The sequence below is a fragment of the Harpia harpyja genome, chromosome 5, assembly GCF_026419915.1.
Source record: "Harpia harpyja isolate bHarHar1 chromosome 5, bHarHar1 primary haplotype, whole genome shotgun sequence".
Classification (NCBI taxonomy): Eukaryota; Metazoa; Chordata; class Aves; order Accipitriformes; family Accipitridae; genus Harpia; species Harpia harpyja.
In genome coordinates this window covers 51,931,198-51,949,110 of record NC_068944.1, presented here as the reverse complement: position 1 = coordinate 51,949,110, position 17,913 = coordinate 51,931,198, and the positions used below count along the sequence as shown (strand labels likewise).

Genomic DNA, 17,913 nt, shown 5'->3' with positions numbered 1-17,913 from the left:
AATATCTCTTGAAGAAGGCTGTGAGCCAAGCTCTAGCCATGTTTGGAATCATAAATAAAATCATGGGAAAGCACACTGCTTGTAATGCACACTCAGTTACACTGGGATTACAATGGAACAGGCTCACACGGTTTATGAGGAAAGCCCAGGTTTACAGCCTTTTAACAAGGAATGCAAGAATTATTGAGCAAGTAAATACATGTTCAAGCAAATGCATGTTCAAGCTGCAAGCCTCATTTCTGAGCAAAGCCTTCCTTCTCCCTCAAGCTCTCTCTTCCACCTCATGCAGTTCCTCTCCCTTCTTTCCACCAGTGAGCCAACACAGCACACTGCAGTGCAGGGTAGAGGGAAGCTTATTAGCTTGAAACAAACTTTTTAAGGATCCAGAAGTGTTTTGGTCAGAACAGTGCAGTGCTATATGAAGTAGCTTTAAGGAACCCAGGCTGAGGAATGGAGGAGTGTAGTTTCAGTAATGCAGAACTGGGTTCGAGTTAATTTGCCCCACCAAGAGGCTGTTAGGTGTTTCTAGATGACATTACGCTTTCCAGTGGAGAATGCACCCAGATTAATGCACCACAACACAGCGCCTCAAGATCTAGCACAGAAGACTGAGAAGTTGTTACTAAAGGAGAGACGGTGACGGGAAGACAGTGCTAGCAGGAAGAACTTGGTAACTGCAGTCCAGAGGCTGAAGACCAGTTGTAGAGAATATACAGATAAAAGATTTCTACACAAAAGGTTCACTGGGTAAATAAGATTTCCCCAGACTTTAACAAATTGCTGTGAGCATCCAAGCAGCCCTCCAGACTTCACCTACCCCTGCTACAAGTCTCACCCTGTGAATTTGAATGGCATCGATTGCTGAAGAAATAGATTCAAAGAAGACAGGGTTTTCAGATTCAAGATTTCCACCGTACTGCATTGCTTTTATCAAGGAAGCTGCAATAAAACAAACATATGAGTGCTGATAAGGTAGTGAGGATATATAAACTGTCATATTAAAAATTTTGCTGTAAGCTGATACTTGCCTTTGCAGTGTGCTAGCAAGACATCGATGTGTCTGTTTTTACAGTCCATGTAAATCTATATGTGCAAAGAAATGAAAGTCAAAAAAACTGTTTAAAATACCAGCAGAGAGTAAAATACACAAAAAGAACATTCAAAGCACTCACAGCAGTGCTGCTGTTGAAGCTATACTGCCAGCAGCCACCAGAGTGAGCCCTTCTATAATGCAAACACCACAAACCCACACCAATTTCTTCCCCCCTCCTCAAAGTACTCTACAGCTCTGCTGAGAATTAAATCTGAACTTGATTAACAATTTTGCATTTTTTAGGGGGTTTTTTCCCGTTCTCCTTTTTCAGCAAGTTTTCACATCTCCTCTCCATATGCTTACCTACCAGCCCACAAAGACAGGAATCAGACCTAGGAAAATTTGAGACTTCCAGCAGGCTATCAGAAAAGCACCATAACCATCAGGCTACCTTATGCAGTAAATTGTTCTTTATTCTTTCTTTGAAAATTTTCAGCTTCACAGAGACTAAATATTCAATAAGCTAGAAAGTAAAAAATAGTGAAAATAACTCTAGAACCAGAGCTGGGCCTTTTTCTGGCAGAGGAGGAACAGCCAAAGCAGTCCCTGCTTCAAAAAGTGTTTAAATAATCCATGTGAAGTGGAACAATTCTGAGAGAAGAGATTCAATAAGAACCACATCAGAATACCCTATTTTTAAAAATAAACAAAAAGCCTGACTCAGTATAAAAATCCCTCCAAGTCTAGCAGCAGTGATGATATTTTGGGAAGGAATGTAAAATGAGGACACATTGAGTGTGTTCTTCCTCTGAATAACTCAGTTTTGGACCAGTCATTCACTCAGAGGCTGCACTCCCAACCTGTGCACTTCACAGCCCATGATGGACTTACCTCTCACAAATTTGTTGAACACTTCTTTGATGTAATTTGTAGTTCTGAGGTCTCTAAGATCTTTTGGAAATCAGTTTCACAATTTTTTTTTTTTTAATTAATGCTTTATTGAATGCCCTATGTTTTGAGGGAAGATGTAATAAAGAGTAACTCCCACTAACCTTATTTTTCCAGTTTTCCTTTTGACTATCTCCCACCTATATATGTAGTTTTAATTTAACATTTTTAAGGCAGCACTTACTTCACTGCTTAATCACTGCAGTAAACTGGGAAAATGGTTAGGATAAGAAAAGGCCTGGGCTGAGACCCAAGTTCAAATCTAGTCTTCTATCTTACTCAGAAAAACTATATGAACCAACCCTCGCATACCCACTTAAATCTGTACCCACTACACAACTATTAAATGTCAGACCCAATGGAAACATAAGAAATAGCTTTTGATCATAATTATTCATCCACTGTATAGAACTGCTCATTTTGTGGAATCATAGAATCGTTTAGGTTGGAAAAGACCTTTAGATCATCAAGTCCAACCGTTAACCTAACACTGCCAAGTCCACCACTAAACCATGTCCTTAAGCACCACATCTACATGTCTTTTAAATACCTCCAGGGATGGTGACTCAACCACTTCCCTGGGCAGCTTGTTTCAATGCCTGACAACCCTTTCGGTGAAGAAATTTTTCCTAATGCCCAATCTGAACCTCCCCTGGCACAACTTGAGGCCATTTCCTCTCGTCCTATCACTAGTTACTTGATAGAAGAGACCAGCACCCACCTCACTACAACCCCCTTTCAGGTAGTTGTAGAGAGCAATAAGGTCTCCCCTCAGCCTCCTTTTCTCCAGGCTAAACAACCCCAGTTCCCTCAGCCGCTCCTCATAAGACTTGTGCTCCAGGCCCCTCACCAACTTGGTTGCCCTTCTCTGGACACGCTCCAGCACCTCAATGTCTTTCTTGCCCAAAACTGAGCACAGTACTTGAGGTGCGGCCTCACCAGTGCCGAATACAGGGGGACGATCACCTCCCTGCTCCTGCTGGCCACACTATTTCTGATGCAGGCCAGGATGCCATTGGCCTTCTTGGCCACCTGGGCACACTGCTGGCTCACATTCAGCTGGCTGTCAACCAGCACCCCCAGGTTCTTTTCTGCCAGGCAGCTTTCCAGCCACTCTTCCCCAAGCTTGTAGTGTTGTACGGGGTTGGTGTGACTCAGGTGCAGGCCCCGGCACTTGGCCTTGTGGAATCTGATAGAGATAGCCTCAGCCCATTGAACCAGCCTGTCCAGCTCCCTCTGTAGAGCCTTCCTATCCTCGAGCAGATCAACACTCCTGCCCACCGTGGTGTCTTCCGCAAACTTGCTGAGGGTGCACTCAATCCCCTCATCCAGATCATTGATAAAGATATTAAACAGAACTGGCCCCAATACTGAGCCCTGGGAAACACCACTTGTGACCAGCCACCAACTGGATCTAACTCCATTCACCAGAGTAACCAGTGGTTACTGGTTTTAGTCTTCCAGGAGCTTCTTGGAGCTCCTGCAATGCCTGAGGAATCCAGCCTGCTAGATATGTAACCCACAGGAGAAAACATGGAGATCATTAAGACCGCTGGGTTAGCAGAAAGCAGTACATACAGATAAAATCACAGAATTAAAAGCTGAAGTTTTAAAGGGGTAAATCTACACTTGGCTCCACTGCAACTGACATGACAGGGTCAAATATGACCTAAAATAACTTTAAAATTGGAAAAAAAAAAAAGGTTCAGAAACTGATCTGTTACATACAGATATTTACATTTGCACTGCCACCCAAAATCTTTACAATTGTTTTTTTATATAATTCTATATATAAACATGGTGCAGTTTAATACCAAATCTGTGTTAATCTTCCATGAGTGACATGTTTATCCACTGATATATGAGGTGACTAGTAGTTGGCCCCAATAACTCATACGTGTAATTGTATTTCTATGTATGGAGTTTGTCTGATGTCACGAATACCTGAAGCAGCACTGAGACTCCAGTGTAGTCAAAGAAATTCAGTCCACTGCAGTCTAATATCAAAACACGTCGCTCACTGTGACATGACTGCAACGACTCACCTACACATTTGATAAATGAAAAACTTTAATTAAAATGGAGAATAGTCAAGGAATGCATGTCAGAATAATGATAGTTCAACAAAATAAGCCCAAACTATCACAATAAAAATTCTACTATTATGTACTGGGGTATCAGTCAACCAAATGACACATTTTAGAAGCACAAATGAAGGACCTTCAGAGCAATGAGGGGAAGTGATGACGGACAGAATGTATTATTAGTGAGATGTTTTAGACAGTGTCCTGGTTTGAACTGGAATAAAGTTAATTTTCTTCCTAGTAGCTGGTATAGTGTTGTGTTTCGGATTTAGGATGAGTATAATGTTGATAACACACTGATGTTCTAGTTGTTGCTAAGCAGTGTTTATACTAAGTCAAGGACTTTTCAGCTTCTCATACTGCCCTGCCAGAGGAGGCTGGGAGTGCACAAGAAACTGGGAGGGGACACAGCAAGGACAGCTGACCCAAACGAGCCAAAGGGGTATTCCATACCATATTATGTCATGCCCAGTATATAAACTGGAGAAGTTGGCTGGGGATCACTGCAGCTCGGGGATTTGCTGGGCATCAGTCAGCGGGTGGTGAGCAATTGTATTGTGCATCACTTGTTTTGTTTATTATTATTATTATTATTATCATTATTATTATTATTTTCCCTTCCTTTTCTGTCCTATTATTTCAGCCCACAAGTTTTACTGTTTTTTTTTTTAATTCTCTCCCCAATCCCACTAGGGGTGGGTGGAGTGACCAAGTGGCTGTGTGGTGCTTAGTTGCTGGCTGGGGTTAAACCATGACAGACAGGAATAGTATCTGAAGAATTAAAGAATTGTTTCTTCAGATTTGAATTTCTAAATGAGTCAGGATAATATCTTGGCTTGTTTGGAAGAGTTTACATGGGATACACAGAGAATATATCTCTCTTTTAAGTTCTGATACAACATTCATTTCTGTAGCACCTAAATGCCTGCCTATGGCTTAACTAATATCCACCCATAAGGAAGAAAAATATGTAAAAAGTGGAGTGTTTCACTTTCTTAAGGTTTTACTCTGCTATTTTTTGTTTGGTTAATTTTTTATATACTATTGCATATTGATGCTGGAGAAAAAAAGATGTTGGTAAGATTTGCGAAGGTCTTATATTCATTCTTCAACCTCAGGCCATCTTGTGCTTAAACTAAGCACAATCTGTACTAGCATCTAGATAAATGATTCCTGGCTTTCATAAAGTGAAAACTAGAAAATAACACACATCTTATTTACTTTACTCTGTGAACAAATGTTAGTTATCATAATGCACAAAACTAAAAAAAAAGTACAAAGGAAAGGAATTCTGAATGTAAAGATGGGTTAAGCTAAATGGTTTTGACGGAGCTGAGGTAAATATTTTAAACTTTTGAGAGGACTTAGAATTTCCCCATGGTATAGATTTATAATGGTGTTAATTCTGTTCTGACAGTAGTCTGAGAGCCAGAGCCTTTTGGACTTGCACCTCCAGAGATTTACTGTCTTTGTACTGTCCAACGTACATTAATAGATATATACTAAACAAAAATACAGAATTTTAAAGGATACCTCCTGCCTGACATTACTATGATGGAAACCCAGAAAGGATTTACGAGATCTCCTAGGCTGCTCACTGTCATCATTTCTACACACCTCCTCTGCCTCCAAACCAAAAGAACTTAGTCTTTCTCCCTGTTACTTACTCCTGCTACCTTCCCACCCAGCTGGCATCCTGCATTGCAGTAGACGCTGCCTGGTTTCTAAATGGAGGGGATAGCTACAGACCTGCTCCCTCTCTGAACCAGTGGCAAGGGAAACAGCAGCTGTTTAACGTGGTGCTGATACAGACCAATGGCAAATCAGTTTTCCCCAGAGGGAGAAAGGAAACATTTTGACAAAGATGTAAGCTGCCATGCTTTCCAGGACGACTGCTGTAAGGATTAAGGTTTATATCCTCCTGCTCCCCTCCTTCCTGAAAATTTAAGCCCCACATTTTGTTTTTCTTTTATAAGGATTTTTCTTTTTTCTCTCTGTTTTTTATTTTAAAGCCCCCATGAACAGTCACCATAGACTGGTTTGTACAAAGAACAACAGAGCATTTAAGTCCTCAAGTCAGGACTTAAGCAATCAGAAAAGAGGTCTTGTGCTGTCTGTCATTTCTGTAACATGAGAAACCAGTTCATCTAAAAGAATACTGAAATACGTACTGGCAAGATCTTCTCACATATAGGGTGCTGTGCACTCTTTTAGTATTTTACCGTATAGTGCTGTATAGTCTTCAGTAGCCATTATCATTATGTTGCTATGTGTTACAGCAAAGCACTCTGTCACCCCCAAGTAAACTAAATGCTGTAGTATCATAAAAATGTCACGAGTCTAGTTAATAAATGTAAACATTCAGACAACAGCCTCCAAATCAGATTCTCTACTGTGGCCTTAATGCTTATAAGTGTTTTAAATAAACACAGTGTTTTAATTCCATCTACAATGAAGTCATCTGTATAAAGTATCTTCTGCAAAAGGTTGCTGCAGCTTTCCCATGGGAATGCATGTGCTCTGGTTTGATTTAAGTGTTATAAAATGTGGGAAGAGTGGAATTACCCCGCTTAATCCTTAACTGAAAACAAACCCTTAGGTTTTATTCTTTATTCTATACTGTATTGGTATACTGTACAATATTGGTGGCCATCGTGTCACTGGTAATTCAGTTGATATTTTCTGAGATTTTCACCTAAGTGGCTTTAAAGATCACAAAGATTTAACATGGCTCTAATCTTATTTTTACTTTTGCACACTAATATTCAAGTCCCACTGTAAATGCAAAAAACCAAGACCAGAGATTAGCAAAACAGCCTCCTAGGCATTTGTCTGAAGACCAATTCAGACAGTAACGTGGGAAGTGGTTCCCCTTACTGCCTACCTGTCTCAGTAAGCACACAGTGGTTCCTGTGAAATAAGCAGGGACTCCTGCAGAAAAGGTATTTTCATGGGTTCCCTGCTTTTGAAATCTTAAAAAGTCAGTCAAGAACAGAATAAAAATAGCACTCGCTAGGCCAAGGTTAACAGAGTTTAACACTCATGTTTAGCACTCATGCTTCATTGAATGTTTGGTCTAATTGAAAATATTAGTTTCCAGACAACTTGACTTCACCTAGAAATAAATAGAAAAGTGTTCAGCCATTTTGCACACTTACATCCATCTTGGTTTTTATATAATTTATAGATAATAAACTCACCATGACAACTTCCATTGGAAAATGAACAGAGCAATGTGTTCTGCTCACACTGAAATAAAACCAACAAACGTTAACATACCAAGGAAAACTAGTCCAATGCATAGTAACCAGAGAAAATCAATGCAATACATAAGAATTCTGTTTCTCAATATCAAAGTTAACTCCTTCTCTCCAAAATCATTTTCTATGAACAGCCTGTTGGATGTATAGTATTTGCTGAGTATGTCTCTCAGTATTCTTCTAAAGTTATACCAAACTGATACTTTGCTTTTCTTTTTAGATGACTCAACCTCTGTCATGTTTGGATCCACTTGAAAGCATATTATAAACATGATGTTTTGGGGGAAGCAGGGGTTGGTTAAGAAGTGGTCAAAAGATGGGAAAGATGTTCTTGAAAAGATAAATTATAGTCACTGATTTCATAAGATTAACTTTTGATTAATTTTCTACTTGTTGCAATCTCATCTGCTACACTAATATTTTAGTGAGAACTTTTTTGACATGTAAATTTATTAAAGAATTACCTTTATCTGGAGAATTTTTTTTATAATTATTTCAATATGAATGTTAAGTTCTCAGTAGAAACATGAATTAAAACCAGAAATAGAGCACAGAAAAAAAATCCAAAGTGCAATTTTTTTCACTCCCATTGTGTGCTACAGAAAGACCTTTATTCCACAAAATAAAATTTATGCATGGTATTTCAGGCAGCTGTACTTTCAAGTACCTTACAGAAGAGACAAAGGATAAAATCACCCTCCTAAGTAACTTTTAAATTAACTTATTAAATTAATTTATTAACTTTTACACTTATTAAGTTAACTCATAAATTAATTCCATGCAAATCCTAAGTAATTTCTCTCTGGGGGTTTGTTATCATATTAATCCAAGTCAGTTAGTCTAGCAGGACCAAGGGAAAAAGGCAGCACAGTTTCTGAGCTGAATTTCTGAACAACGAGGGGAAGCCACTCATCAAAGTAGGTACGGGTAGCACAGCTCTTTGGCAAGAGGCAGCAGAGGTGGAAGACACACATTGTTGAGCACTGTCTTAACAACCCATCTAAGAAATGGCTGTGATTGTCTCAGCCCAATTTGCTAAACTGGATAAAATTGCCTACAGTAAGCATTGTATGGTATTGGAATGACTTCACTGTAATGATAGAAAAATAATAAGATTCCTTTTTTCCCTTTTAGGGAGTGTTGTAGGAAGTTGCAGTAGTTATGTGCAGGTAAACTCAAAAAATACTATACTTACGGAGATTTTATCCAAAACTGAGTTATGTATAATTTGTACACTGTTTGTTTTTCCAATACAATCAGCGCAGAAAATGAAAAAGAAACACTATCTTTGAGAAAAACTTTAGCCAGTTTGTACCTTCTTCCTAATTCTCCTGGAATTATTTATAGTTAGAAACAGAAATGTCTCTCTCTCATGGACTCATCTCCAGCAAAAAAAATCACATTTTATTCAAGTAGACTTGTAGTTACTCATTGTCTTTTTAAAATCACAACCTTATATTAGTTGAGGTTATGTAAATTCTGCCAGAAATTTTGAAGAGTTTTGAATCAGTGCTTTAATGTCTCTTACAGGATCATATGCAGAAATAGTAGAGATATTCTTTTCAAGTAATAATACGAAAATAATTCATATTGAATCTGATGAAGGATTAACTTTATTCTATTCTAAATTAATCATTTGCAATATTACCTTTTTATATCTGTTTCAGTATCTGATTGCATTCTCTAAGAAGAAATGCAAGGAAAGCAATCATGATCTTCAACACTGCCACCATGATTACTGAAGCATATAGCACATCCTACCTTGTTTACATCTTCACATGCCTGGCTGCTTGTGCTATCCTTTTGGATTATCTTTATCAGGTCAGCGTGAAATTTTCTGGCATTCAGAAAGACTAATGGGTTGTTGACTGAAACTATCTTTACCTGTTTTAATGATTCCTGTGGAATGAAATAAACATTATGCTGAAAAGGTTATCTTGGGTTTGAAGACTAAAAACCAAACTAATTTCTTTAAAAATCCTGAAAATTCCTGTAAATCAACCTACTGAGAATGTGATTGAGAACCTGTGAGAAGGATTTAACAGATAACTGTCTTGATCAGTCTTCACACACAACTGAAGTAAAAAATGAAATATAAGTAACGTATAAGGAAAATTATCCTTAATTCAAGTTAGAATGAAAGAAAAATCGTATTCATTACCATGCATTATACTAAGAAATATTACCTGGAAAATAATAGTAGCACTGTTTCGATAGGTAGGATCCCCAAACATAGGCAAGACAAGGTTTGCAGACAGGGAATATCTTTTATTAGACAAACACATGTATTGGAAATAGTACACAAGGTTTTGGGGCAAACACTGCAGGTGGTTTGGGGAACGCTGAATATATTCATCTCGGTCATCTGAAGACGACTTTAGTACAAGAGGTTATTTCTCCATGGAAATACTTAGTGGATCCAGACCAAGCTTGAGTGATACATTTAAACCTCTGCCAGCACATATCTACAACCAACTCAATAATCTCTACGAGTACCATCAGCCACCCCCAATCCTGTCCCTGCAGTTCCTTGAATAAGTTTCAACCAGTTCACCAGGTACCTTCAATGAAACTGTGTAGCTCAAAAGATGTTACACAGCAGAACGATTTCTGAAGGACATCAGATAAAGCTCAGAAATATCCACGTACCAGTGGGGAACATTTCCCCACAAAACAGGCACTATTTCTCTCATTGTCAAGGTGGACTTATAAAACACCTTCAAAAGCCAGTATGAAAATTAATATTTATATATAAATATATTGGATATCAACAATCACAAGCTCAGCTGAAATATTGGTTTTGTAGTTAGGTAGAATTAAGCCTCAGCAGACCATGAGGGCAGATCAACGCAGCTGATTCCAAGAAGTTCTCAAAAAGGATTTCAGTCCACAAAAGTGCTGTATGCAATAAAGTATCCTATTACTAAGTGCAAAAAGGGGTCTGGATACAGAAAATATCCATTTACTACTGAAATAAAATACCTGATTTATGTGAGTATCAGCTCTCAAAAATTAATTACTTGTGACAATGGGTAACAGGAAGTAAAAACTAAGAATTCACAAGACAATACAGGTTCAGAAAGCCTCTCTTCTTCCTAACAAAAGTCAGAGACATGTAACAAGGTCACGCTCAAACAAAAGTAAGCAGAGCTGACACAGACCATTTCTTAAGTAGTTCAAAAAAGCGTGGGATTGCATTGAAGATACACAGTTTTCCCAACAGCCTTCAAGCAAAACAGGAATGGAAATCTTCACCACAAACCACACAAACTACCTCCTTATTGTAGACTATTATTCAGACTTCTGGGAACCAGACAATCTCTCAGACACTACCGCAGCAACCATCATACAGACTAAGGAAACATTTTAAACATCCAAAACTGAGGCAATGAACCCCAGACTATGTATAGGGACTTTGCACAATTTACCTATGAATATGATTGTGGTAAACATCACATCACCAACAAACCTTGGTCAGTCAAGTGGCAAAGCCTAACTGGCAATTAAAATGGCTAAGATTATACAAAAGAAAGTTCTAAAATAAGGGCAAAACAGAGGGCAATATGTGCTTGAATAGAGAATACTCTGACATCCCACAGATTCCCATAAAAACTATGCTACACTCAGCTTGGTTTGGAGACAAGTTGGTACTTTGGTACCATACCAGGACTGGCAAAGTGGAAGATGAAAATTAAGAAAAAAGGAACACTAATGTTCAAAGATCAAAGCCTGTGATGATCAAAAAGCTAATAAGCTTCCAAAAATACAAGGTGGAAAACTTGAAAGGCTCAGATAGTAAGGCCAGATCAAGCAGATGGCAGACTTAGGTACAATCTTTTGTCCAGGATGGGCAAGGACAATTGTGCCAAATTTGGCTCAGTTATTCCTGGCTCTGGTTTGGTTCTAGCTCCTTTCTTAATAAGAACTGTTCTGAGAAAAATGGACTTCCTCTTTGTCGTTTCCTTGCTAAGAAAGAAAGAAAATTATCTCAGGTGGCCTATCCCCACTGTCACTTAGAAGGATACCAGCAATTGCCCCGTGCACTCTGTACAGCACTGTCTATGCTTGGGTAAGAGTTCAGTTCAGTGAATGCCTATGATGCAATGTGTTTCACATGAGCTTCTAAATAGCCTCTTGATTTTTTCCATATTAAACTGTCTTTTCTCCTATTGATGAAATAATCCCTATAAATCCACAGACCTTAATGGCAGGGTAGATCATTAAGCTTGCATATTTTCATGTTTAAAGGTCCTGTTGTTTATGTCTAAGCTGTTATTTACCAGGGGAACTTGGATCAGTCTAACATTCATACATTAAAAATTACCCTAAATGACTGCTGCAAACCAGTGACTCTAAATTCAATTAAAGGCATTTTTCTAAATCTTAAAAATATTTTCCTTCTTTGTTTTGTGTAATAAGTTCTTGAGCAATTTGCTTTCTTAACAAAATGTTATTTTCCCCACTGTCTGCAGACACTAGTTTGTTATTACTTGGTTAACGGCGTTAATCTTAATGATTAAGGAAAAAAAGCAGGGGAGCAGTTCGCTTAAAAAAACAGACGCATAAGTATTTGTACAAAATATTTTATGAACTGATACAGAAAAAAGCAGGCAAACCAAATTTTGGTTACCCATCTCTGACAAAGTTACTTCAAAATTTTTCTTAAGAATGAAATGGGATATAATAATTGACAGCTGGGCCAGCCTCAACAACAGTGTTTTTAATTCACATTTCAGAGTTCTCCCTATTCTCCTGTACCTTTCACATTCCAGCATTGTTCAGCATGCCAAAACAGTAAACGCCCCTGAGCCAAGTCCAGATTTTGAGCCCAAGATAGCTCTGATGGAAAACATTTGCCAGAAAAAATAAATTCTTTAGAGGAGAGCTTCTTAATGGTGAGGTAATAACTGCTGAGCATGGTGCTTACTGATACATAAGACCCTTCATAAGCATTAGGAAAGGAAAGAGGACATAGTAGAAACTGCCACAGTGGAGAAGGCAGGACGTGCTAGTGAGGGGACTCAGTGCTGAAAGGACACATGGTCCTACCTTCTTGGCTGCTGACCTACCATTTCATCTCGGAGGAGGGAGTTCACCTCTCTGGGTCATTACCCTTCTTTTCTTACCATAGACCTGACCGCAAGCAACTTCATGATAATTGCAGTGAAAATAACTGAAAGAATTAAAATCTCTGACTAGTGGGTTTAAGTTTGTAAGAAGCCAAATTTCAAAAGCACAGTCTTTGGGAGAGGTTCTTCCATCCATTTTTCACCTGAGGGTACCCTTGTTTGAGTGCAGGGTGGTGAGATGTGTGAAATAATCTGTGACAACTTCATGCTGCTGTCCCTCTTTCCCCAGCCTCACACGGTGTCCTCTGGGACAGTCCGATCACAAGGGGATGGTGGAAGAAAAGGGGTCAGAAAAGAGATCGTGGATGATAAGAATATCAAAGAACTTTCAGGAAGTGAGGAAATCTGATAAGAATATAGAGACAGCTATTGTCTGCGCAGATGGCCCTTGCTGCCAAGAAGTTTCCTTAGACTTAGGAAACTTTTACAAAGAGCAATTCCTAACTTAAAAGTAACAAATAAACTAAGATAGACAGATCTAAGAGGACTTGCCTAACTTCACTTTGCAGACCAGCAGCAGAACCAGGAAAATATTGCAATTTCTGATGCCCAGACTAGTTTTGTATTTACTACGTCATACTGGCTTTAGATTTCAAGTGGTCATATCATAAAAATGTTCCATTGACTCACTGATTACAATCTGGTAACCAACTAGAGAAAAGAAACAAAACTGAATTAGTGGAACAAACACACAGACACACATAAAAGATAACTTAACTTACACAATTATCTTCTGTTTTGTATTTATATTCCACTTCTTTCACATTTTTCAAATTCAGTGTCTTTGCTCTGTAATCAATACACAGAGAAAATCTGTAAGGCAAATCATTAGTAGTCTTGAACAGAAACAGGAAGACACACACCCCAAAACTACAGCATAGAAGTTTTAAGTTGTGACGATGCAATCCGTACGTATTTTCATGCATATAAAGCTTATTTTTTGTAATAATGATCTAGTTAAAGAGTAAAAAGCACATTTTAAAATTATATCACTTTGAAAATATGAATAATGGATATTTTTGGTAAACAAAATCTTAATTTTAAGTTTCATTACTGTTTTGTAGCTGGCCAAAGACTATTCTCAAGTCAAGGTAGCTAATATATAATCTACAGCTTAAGAAGTACAAAGGTTTAATTAATACTTTTTACCTGCAAAATCATATTGAAAGGAAAGGAAAAAAAATAGCTATGGGTCATAAAAACTAAGGATGTTTTATTTGTCATTAAAATTGGCACATCTTTGTATGATGAAGCAGAACATTGCACTGTAGCTATCAAAGTGGGGGACTTAACTGGGAAAGCCAGTATCCCTACGCTCTCTACACAGTCAGTGGAAAGAGAAAGTTGGCTTGAAAAGGCAGCTCAGTGTTGGACTGTATTGGCTTTGTGTGGCAAGGTTTTGGTAGCGGGGGGGGTTACAGGGGTGGCTTCTGTAAGAAGCTGCTGGAAGCTTCCCCTGTGTCCGACAGAGCCAATACCAGCCAGCTCTAAGACGGACCTGCCGCCGGCCAAGGCCGAGCCTATCAGCGATAGTGGTAATGCCTCTGGGATAACATTTTTAAGAAGGAAAAAGTTGGGACGGAGGTAATCGGCAGCCGGAGAGAGGAGTGAGAACATGTAAGAGAAACAACCCTGCGGACACCAAGGTCAGTGAAGAAGGAGGGGGAGGAGATGCTCCAGGCGCTGGAGCAGAGATTCCCCTGCAGCCCGTGGTGAAGACCATGGTGAGGCAGGCTGTCCCCCTGCAGTCCATGGAGGTCCACGGTGGAGCAGATATCCACCTGCAGCCCGTGGAGGACCCCACGCCGGAGCAGGTGGGTTCCCAAAGGAGGCTGTGACCCCGTGGGAACCCCGCACTGGAGCAGGCTCCTGGCAGGACCTGCGGATCTGTGGAGAGAGGAGCCCATGGAGCAGGTTTTCTGGCAGGACTTGTGACCCTGTGGGGGACCCACGCTGGGGCAGTCTGTGCCTGAAGGACTGCACACCGTGGAAAGGACCCATGCTGGAGCAGTTCATGAAGAACTGCAGCCTGTGGGAAGGACCCACGTTGGAGAAGTTCATGGAGGACTGTCTCCCGTGAGAGGGAGCCCACGCTGGAGCAGCGGAAGAGTGTGATGAGTCCTGCCCCTGAGGATGATGAAGCAGCAGAAAATAACGTGTGATGAACTGACCGTAAACCCCATCCCCGTCCCCCTGTGCCGCTGGGGGGTAGGTAGAGAATCCGGGAGTGAAGTTGTGCCCGGGAAGAAGGGAGGGGTGGAGGGAAGGTGTTCTGAGATTTGGTTTTATTTCTCATTACCCTACTCCGGTTGATTTGTAATAAATTGAGTTAATTTTCCCCAAGCTGAGTCTGTTTTGCCCATGACGGTAATTGGTGAGAGATCTCTCCTGTCCTTATCTCGACCCACAAGCTCTTTGTTATATTTTCTCTCCCCTGTCCAGCTGAGGAGGAGGGGGAGTGATAGAACGGCTCTGGTGGGCACCTGGCATCCAGCCAGGGTTAACCCATCACAAGGACCTTCTGCTTCAATACATCATTTGCAGGAACACATTTGACTGCAAAACAAGACGACTATGAAATTAACTATCATCTGAGCTCTGTGCCTAAAGCTAGGCAATGGAAATAATCCCAGAATACAAACATCGAATAGATGCATCAATGTGCAAGGAGTATTTGCAGGTACTGGGGTTGGCTAAATGAGGCTTGCAAAAGTCAGCTGTTCTCTCCTGTTTGCATAAATCGGGCTGTAGCTGCTGCTGGTTTTAATACATTCTGATACATAACATGTACCACGTCCAATACTCTGGCATCTGAACAGAAACTTCACAATAAATCATCTATGGTATTTTTCTTGCTTCACTTTTGCTGACGCTTTTGCCCATGACTGGATGGCTTACTACATGTTCTCTTGCTAACCTCATCTGCGCAGTACAGATTTTAAGGCTATTGGCTTGTTCAGTGCCTTTAGATTGAATAGACAATCATGTGCAACCTGACTGAAGACCACAGAAATCACTGGGAAGAGTCTTATTTACTTTAATTAGTGCAGGTTCAGACTGAGGTCTCTGTTGGATCAGAAAACAGAGGATCATGCTCTTTTGTGTCAGATATCCCTCCCTTTCTGCTGTTGAGAACCTCAGACATCCAGGCACAGGGTGTAAACAACATGAAAACTTGCCTTTCCTTTGCTAGAATTTAACGACATTTTAGATCGCTGAATAGCAGAAGGTTACCAAAAAGGTACTGATTGATTCAAGTAGAAACCATTTTCCATAATTTGTAATTGCCTTTCAATTTTCAGCTATCTTCACGCTGGTTCTGCAACTTATTGTATGAGAACAGAGCTAAGCACAAATGGTTAACACCATTAACTTTAACACACATTAAATTGACCTGCCTATATTGTGCTTAATTCCAGTGGGATTCAGTGTTCATGCAAACAACTGCCTGCAAGCAGCAAGTCATTTCCAGGAATGGTGAGCTATGCATTAGTTTTGTAGCACAAAATGATCGTGAACCTCAGCTGATATTTTCCTTTATTCATGATCCAAAGTAGCAACTGTAATATATACAAAAGAATATATGAATTTGTGTCTGCTGTAGTTTCTTTGTCCTGGCTTTTCTGATTCATAGACAGAATTTATACCTTTCATTAGACATTAGAATAGTTGTGCAGTTATGTTTAATATATATTAGCAGTGCAAATGTCAACTATCAACTCCTGTGCAACATAGTATCTAGGAGTTTATAAAGGTGCTTAGTTACTACGGCTTGTCAGTCATACTTTCTCCTTAAGGAGCAAATAAATATCTAATGGAAAAAAAATTGTATTATTGATCTTTCTGTTGATCTTATGCTACCTTCACCTAATGACTCATACAGATGTCTAATACTAAGAGAAATGACAAAATAATGCCATAGTATGGAATGTTTTAGAGATCCTTAGCCTACAGTAAATACACAGGTGTGACTTTTCCTTTTAAATTGTCTTATCTTGTAATTTTCTGCAACTAAAAAACTGAAGTTTCATTGTTAAATTTAGTATCCTGTATGTCTATCCTGACTGTGAAGCAATATGCCAGAAGGAGGACATAACAATGTACTGCTAGAACATTTCAATAAATTGTTTCTCACCTGGGAAAGCGGAAAATCACAATTACTATAGTGCAGACAACGCCGTACAACAGTCCCACGTTAGCAGCAAAGCATATTGTAAACACGTAGGTACTAACCCATATGCTCTTTAAGGAGGGAAACAGAAAGAAGTGATTAGTTTTAATTTTTGTAACAATGTGCATTTTATGAATCAGAAATAAAGATTTTTAAAACTAAGTTTCTCAGAGGTGAACATTTGGATCTTTGAACTGGCAAATATTGAAGACTGAATCAACAATTTAAAAAATGCCTCCCCATGGGAGAACACGTATGACATGGCACTACTCATCCCAATGCTCACAGAGGTTCCTTTCAGTTACTTAAAATAGCATATGTAGTTGCGCTAAATGCATAGTTCAGAATGAACTCAGTTGTTTTGCAAAACCTGTATTTTATTTTTCACATTGCAAGTTTTTGTCACCTTCACTGCACACATTTAAAATCCTCCTTTCCTTTTACACAATGAGGTACCTTAAAGGTCACATACAGAGAGTTCTCCCACTAATTCTGTAAGTGGGAATTATAATTTGCAAGGAGGTTAATTAAAAGTGGCATTTATCAGAGTACAGCTGACTAAACTAACTCTATAACAAATAAAAATTATTGGGGAATGAATTTTTTCACATGGAAATGGTGAGATTTCAGATTGCTTCCCTATCTTTCAACATTTGATTAATAAAACTTTGGATTCATTTTAAATACAATTTAAAAAAATACAAAGAAGCATATCTGAAACAAAAGTCACTCTGAAAAGGCATTTAAAATATTAAAAAAAAAATTTTAACATTTCAGATTTTTTCTTAATTATTTTCTAAACAGAAATGATTGCTTATATTTCCATTCTATAATTATGTATGTGGCTGAGAGATACCCAGATTTTATAATTAAAAGGATAAAAGTACAAATTATTTGATTTCTTATACCACCTTAATGTCAGCACATATTTCTTTCCTTGAAGGAGCCTTAGCAAAGACTGCCACCTAATCTTTAAATCAAAAGTGTTAAAGAAGAATGGAAAGTCTTTTCAGTCCTCTGGATATACTGATCTCCACAGGTGCCTGTTTCAACAATTACATTTCTTCTTGTTAATGTTTGCAGAGGAACAGATCACATTACAATGGCACAATCAGTGTTAAAATTATCCTTTCTGATGCTTTCACTTAGGTCAGGAAAGCCAGAGACAATAGAATACTTTCAGCCTAACCACAGGAATTTTGCTCAAGCAGATTCAGAACTATTATTTTATGAATTATAAAATGTAAGTCATACCGTACTAATTTGTGCTTCACAGAGGGCAGAGTGT

General features: G+C 38.9%; 1 protein-coding gene across 3 annotated transcripts in view; it reads right to left on the bottom strand.

Annotated features, from left to right (window-relative positions):
* SLC26A7 (solute carrier family 26 member 7) overlaps positions 1-17,913 on the bottom strand; it is a 73,055-nt gene that overhangs the window by 3,387 nt on the left and 51,755 nt on the right. For 2 of the 3 annotated variants that reach the window (XM_052788556.1, XM_052788558.1), the window contains 7 exons: positions 16,590-16,696; positions 13,177-13,243; positions 9,087-9,224; positions 7,266-7,314; positions 3,926-4,026; positions 1,029-1,083; positions 818-939 (listed from right to left, as the gene is read on the bottom strand). In XM_052788556.1, coding sequence (XP_052644516.1) covers positions 818-939; positions 1,029-1,083; positions 3,926-4,026; positions 7,266-7,314; positions 9,087-9,224; positions 13,177-13,243; positions 16,590-16,696 — 639 coding nt within the window. The remainder of the gene's footprint in view (positions 1-817; positions 940-1,028; positions 1,084-3,925; positions 4,027-7,265; positions 7,315-9,086; positions 9,225-13,176; positions 13,244-16,589; positions 16,697-17,913) is intronic. The other variant, XM_052788557.1, reaches the window with a different exon arrangement.